Source organism: Sardina pilchardus, chromosome 13, assembly GCF_963854185.1.
Source record: "Sardina pilchardus chromosome 13, fSarPil1.1, whole genome shotgun sequence".
Lineage (NCBI taxonomy): Eukaryota > Metazoa > Chordata > Actinopteri > Clupeiformes > Clupeidae > Sardina > Sardina pilchardus.
Genome location: NC_085006.1, coordinates 19,797,920 through 19,804,197, shown reverse-complemented (window position 1 = coordinate 19,804,197; position 6,278 = coordinate 19,797,920). Strand labels below are relative to the sequence as shown.

The following is a 6,278-nucleotide window of genomic DNA, read 5'->3' as shown; positions in this document are numbered from 1 at the left end:
GCCATCATATGGGTGCATTACTCTTCGTGAATAATTCACCATAAACAAGACATTATTTCCAAACCACTTACATCCACACTCTAATGTAGTCTACACAGTAGAGGGAGAACCAGTGCAGAGGAGTTTAGGGATTTTGGACCTAACATACAGTGCTAATCCAAAGTCAAAAGTCAAGAATGTCTATGTGTTTACGGCCTTATTCTGTGCAGCACGTACAGTAGGTGCAACCATAGACTGCCGGTACATGGCTCCATTTCCATGTTGCAAAGGCAAGGTTTTTCTTGTGTCAGTTAAAGCAAGCAGGCAACACCAGTGTGTAAAAAAGAGTAAAAAAAGAGACTCTGAAAGATGACACACAGGATTTAGAAGTATATATCAATTGGACAAAAGAATGTTTTAATTCACATTCTAACCTACAAATAGTTACAATATTTACAGTAAAAAAACAAAACAAAACAATAACAAACATAACATAATAGTTGTTAGTAACAAGCAGAAAAACAAAATTAGAATCTTTTTTTTTTATAAAGTATACAAGACATACCAAAGACATCTACATTGTTTTCAGAGCAGCAATGCGGTGAGTCGGACATTTTGTTAAGAAAATAAAGAGTATAGAGATCTACTGGACCTGGGCCCAGTAAACATAATAAGTAGACAGACAGCACGCATTTCAAGTTTAAATATCGAAAGGTTTCTCATATCAGGATATTAGGATTTTTTCCCCCGTCTGTTGTCATTTCTGTAACACCAGAAATAGTGTTAAAAATCTACCTTTACAGTGTACTATTTTTTATTTAGTATATTTGTTAGAGGTAGGATAAAGCTATTTGATCAGTTTTGATGAATCAATAAATTGTTCAAAAAGAATCATCTATGTAAGACTTTTACATAGAACAGATAGTTGATTTGGGACATACGTTGATTGCAGTGCAAAACAAGAAAAACAAACGAAAAAAAAAACAAAAGAGAGAATGAGCGACAAAAATTTAAACGAGACCAAATGGATGTAAACAGACAGTGTTATATTTCCTTCTTCCTCTCAGCTTTTTCTTTTTCACCATTCGTTCCCCTCTGTCTCACCTCTCTCTCTCCGACAGTCTCTCTGTCTCTCACCTCTCCACCTCGAAAGGCTATTTTCTATCTCTCACTCTATTTCCAGCCACTCGGTTAAGACTGCCGCAGCACACAGCACACAGCACACAGCACAAGACAGCATGTCATATCAAGGACGGTTTCCTCTCTCCTCCATGTCATGTGGGTAGTCCAAGCGGGAAGAGCTGTACGAGTCCTCATCCTTACCGGCTGTGCTGGGATGTTTTTTGTTTGAATTACATGGACATGCACATTCACATGATGTCTCAATAACATTATCAATAAAAATATATGTCCAGACACACTGTATAGATGTCTTAAAATTATATACGTCCTGTCTGCACCTTCTTAGACAGAGGACGACGGTGGGAGAACTGTTACGGGGCTGAAGCTGTGCAGATTTGTTGTCTCCTGTGGAATTGTGGGTCAGTCATGTTTGTTTGTTTTGTTTTTGTTTGTTTTTGTTGGTTGGTTGGTTTGTTTTGCTCCTGGTGGGATCTGGGGAGTTTCCTTTTTCATCCATCTCCTTTTTCGCATGCAGGTGCTGGACACACAGTCTCTCCCAGCAGGTCGGCAATGTCATGAGATCAAACGAAAAAAGAAAAAAAAGAAAGAAACGCTAGCAGGAAGAGTTTGAAAACCGCTTGGTGCTGCTCTGGATTGGATTCTGCCAAAAAAAAACAAATATTGGCATCGGACATACTGTATTTTTTATATAAAATCCAGTTTATTTACCTATTTATTTATTCATTTATACACTTTTTCCAGTGGATAAGTTTCGTTCTTTGTATACTTTTATTTGCTTATTTGCTTGTTTGTTTGTTTGCGTGTTTGTTTATTTGTTTAGACCAGCGAGCCGGCCCGGCTCTGCGCGGGCACCATGACGGGCACGGCGCCCATGCGCTCCAGCGTGGCCTGGCTCACGGCGTAGGAGTGCGTGTGCTGGCCGTGCCCGCCGTGGCCGCCGCCGGTGTGCCCCGCGGGGGTGGGCGTGGCGGCGGACGGCCGCAGGCTGAGCGAGCCGTTGCTGCGCGTGATGACGGGCGGGGACGGCGCCGAGTTGGTGGTCACCACCAGAGTCTTGGGCGGCGGCAGCGTGTGGCTGCCGTTGGCGTACGCCACGATGCGGGCCGGCTGCTGCTGCGTGGTGGCGGCGGCGGCGTGGGGGTTTCCGCTGCCCGCGGAGTGCCCGTGGCCGTGGGTGGTGTGGGTGGTGGCGGCGGCGGCGGCCGTGGTGGCGGCGCTGAAGGTTTGCCGCGTGTCGCCGTTGTAGCGCGTGTAGGAGTTGGTGTCGTAGTTGGGCTTGGGGTTGTGCCAGTAGCGGCTGTTGTAGGTGTTGGTGGACGTCAGCGTGTCGTTCTCCGAGGACGAGGCGTCGGCGTGGAAGGCCTTCACCGAGGACGAGCGCTTGGGGGGCAGATCGTCCTCTCTGAGACACAAACAACACAGCAAACTCCAGTCAGCCATCACTCACGTCAAGGCAAAATCTATACTGTCAAAGGAACATGTACTGTACTGTATACTGCTGCTTGGAAAAACAAAGTAAGCTGCAAATGACAGCTTTTTACATTATTATCTACAAATGGATAGGCTACTTATCGCAAACAAAGGATATGTACACAAGTACATCACTAATGCTAAACAAGGCCTGTTTACGCCGCTAGTTAAACGTGACCCAATTTTGTGTCCATATGTGGCACAGCTCCGACGTGCATAATGAACGCGTAAACTGGAAAAAAGCACATGGATTCCGATATTTTCTGATCGGTTTCAGGCCTCATTCATGTGGATATAAATCAGTTTTGAATCTGGTATGCGCCAATGCGACTTTCATTGAGACAGATTGGATATTCCCTGTCCTTTTCAACTCACATATTACTGTACATGCCCACAATGTTTATGTTGACACATAATGTTGCTTTCACATGCACAGCTGGCAGAACAGTGATAAGACTCGCCACTTTCTTTTTTTGCCTTAAAATAGAACCAATAGCCTATTTTGCAGACTTCTCATGATACAGTACTTCGGAAAGCAACTACCATTTGAAATAGTCAAGCTTGTACTATCTAATGCATTTGCCGTGCCATCTGTATGTATGTTTTCATTTTGTTTACCATACCCTCTTGTGCGTATGCAGGTTGTCTGGAGCGTTAACCATGTAAACACATGCATCTGCTGTGGCCTACTTTGAAAAGTAGATGTAAAAAGGCAATTGATGAATCAGATGTCTGCAAAAACATCTGACCTGTGCTTCAAGCCCTGCTAATGTTAAATGTGACCTACAATACTGTATCTCAATATTGTGTCTCTACAATAGCATTGCACGATGGGATGCAACTGCATGAGGCGTGAAGGACAACAAAAGGTCCAGTGTTGTCAGGGCAGCAGCGGTCTGAGTTTGGGGAAGGTCCAGCCGCTCCACTGTGGGGGCGAGATGTGACCAATCTCACCTGATCTCGTTGGGGATCTCGTCCTCCTCGTACTTGTTCTTGTTCTTCCAGTAGAAGAGAGTGACCACCACCAGCAGCGCGCAGATGATCACCGCCAACACGGCCGTGACGATGGTGCCCGCTATCAGTCCCACGCTCTGAGGCTGAGCTGTGAGAGAGAAGAGAGAGAGAAGAGAGAGAGAGAGAGAGAGAGTGAGAGAGTGTGAGAGAGAGAGAGAGAGAGTGAGTCAGAGAGATACAGAGAGAGAAAAGTCAAACAAAGAATGAGAGAGAGAGAACGAAAAAAGAGACAGAGAGAAAGAAACACAGAGAGATACAGAGGGAGATAGAGAAAATGAGAAATAGAAAGAAAGAAAAGAGTCAGACAGAGAGAGAAAGAAAGAGACAGAGTGATACAGAGAAAGGGAGAGAGAGAAAAAGTCAAACGACTTTAATGTACTCCCAGCTTCATCAAAGGAATCAATGGCCGACAGTTCCTTCAAAGACAATGTGCACGCATACAGCGTAACTGATTTATTACTTCATCCTGTATACATGACACTGTTGATCAATGAATCTGGAAATCAAAATATAAACTGGAAATGAGAACTGGAATGCACTGACGGTATTCTGCTGCAGATCGCACGTCCATTCTACATACAGTGTGAAATCTATCTGAGCCTGTGGCTAGGGAAATGACTTCCTGGACGCATTATGCAAAACTGCCGCAGAATAATACAGTGGCAATTTCAACACGGAAGAAAAAAAAAAAAAAAAAAAATCTAATATCTACGGCCTCGGTGCTACACTCCCGCTATGTGCTCAGACGGCCGCCCAAACAATATCGAGCATTTCAGCAGGAGATGAGGAGCTCACATGATTCACAAACACAAAGGTGGAAGAAAAAAAAAAAAAACAATCTAGCGATCTCGCTGGTGCGTGCGAAGACAATCTAGGTAGGAGCTGCGGGTCACAGCGGGACAGTAGCGGACTTACGTGCCACCACTTGGACGTTAAGGAGGCAGGTGCTCTTGCCGATGGCGTTGGACGCGGTGCACTGGTAGAGGCCGGACGTGCTGGTGCTGATGTTCCGCAGCGTCACCGTCCCCTGCATCTGGTCTGAGGGAGCACGCCACACACACACACACACATGTGGGGTGTTAGTCGCACCGGGAGCGGTACAAACAAAAACACAAGCTAATATATCACGGGAGATTCAGCAGGGTCACAGTTATTCAAAAGTAGACAAAAGAAAACAATGTCTTGGAACACACTATGCATATTCATGCATATGCACACTAGCAATAGGCCACGCGCTAATATATTCATTACATATTATACATATCTACTTATTCCTCTTTTCAAAGTTTGTTTTCTCTCTCTCTTTCTTTCTTTCTTTATCTCTCTCTCTTTCTCTCCTGGGGTAAACAAAACCAACATTATCTCCCAACAACAACAAAAACAACAAAAAAGTGCGTCCCAACCCCTTGTAAACATGTAAATATATGCCTATTTAAAACTAGCCCCGCCGCTCGTCTGGGGAGGGCGAAGCTACTTTGTGTATTTGATTTCCTCTGGCTAAATCCGGCGCGCTCAGCAGCTGACTGATTACCAGCGCACACGCTTAGCGGCGCCTATTATCATAAGCAATCAGAGAAATAAATATATAATCTGCCTGACGAGCGGCGAGAGAGAGAGAGAGAGAGAGAGAGAGAGAGAGAGAGAGAGAGAGAGAGAGAGAGAGAGAGAGAGAGAGAGAGAGAGAGAGAGAGAGAGAGACCTGTCGCGACTGCCGTGACACAGTGATGATCGGCGGTACTCCTAGCACTGATGCTGCTGGGGCATTAGCCAGGCTCGTGCTGGTTCTGCCGGCATGACCCTGAACAGATCATTTGGTGATAAGAGTCTCTGGCAGCTGTTTTCATGCAGAGATTTAAAAAGGGCTTTCAGGAGCCCCTGTGTGTGACACAGGGATGGTGACTAGTCACACCGCCTTCACAGGAGCATGCTGGGCAGGGTGGGAATTATACCAAGGCCATGAGGCCATGGCCGCCGTTGCCCTACACTTTGGCCTTGATGCCCCCTGAAAAAAAACCCATCATAAGGCCACAGTGGCCTTTATGCCCCTGACTTAGGGTTGCCAACCATTCAGTATAATACGGAATCGTCCCGTATTTGATTTGTGGCAGGTAATTATCACAGAATGTACAGAAACCTGTCTGAAAACGGCTTATGATGCTTCCATGAGGGAAACATCCCAAAACAATGGTACTCATATTTGCTGTCATTTTCAGAAGTATCTCATGCAAACATGCAAAAGAATGAACTATTGTAATTATATAGCCTATCTTACATTAGTAAAGCACACCCCTGATGTGCATAGTTTTCACAAACTTTTTGTAAACTATTTTGGCACAAACATTGACTGCTTTGAAGTGAAAGTGCATGTCTAACAATATAGCATAATACTAATTGTGATATGATAATCATAATGATGATTTGATGAGGGGTGGGGTGAGGTATGTGTAGATGGGCCCTATGACCCCGAAGTCTGCCATGATTGGGCCTCAACTTAAAGAAGTTTGAGGCTGTGTTAGGCTGTGTTAGGCTGTGTGCTAGCAGCAGGTCTATGTATTTGTGTCGAGATAACCCATCATAAGGCCACAGTGGCCTTTATGCCCCTGACTTAGGGTTGCCAACCATTCAGTATAATACGGAATCGTCCCGTATTTGATTTGTGGCAGGTAATTATC

At 45.0% G+C, this 6,278-nt stretch overlaps 1 protein-coding gene across 1 annotated transcript in view; it reads right to left on the bottom strand.

The window, feature by feature from the left end:
* Positions 1 to 379: 379 nt before the first annotated feature.
* The window catches only part of igsf11 (immunoglobulin superfamily member 11), a gene marked incomplete in the record, with an annotated part of 70,767 nt that continues 64,868 nt past the window's right edge, over positions 380 to 6,278 (bottom strand). Inside the window, 3 exon segments of the mRNA XM_062552501.1 lie at positions 380 to 2,524; positions 3,547 to 3,694; positions 4,522 to 4,644. Of these exon segments, the coding sequence (XP_062408485.1) occupies positions 1,939 to 2,524; positions 3,547 to 3,694; positions 4,522 to 4,644 (857 nt within the window).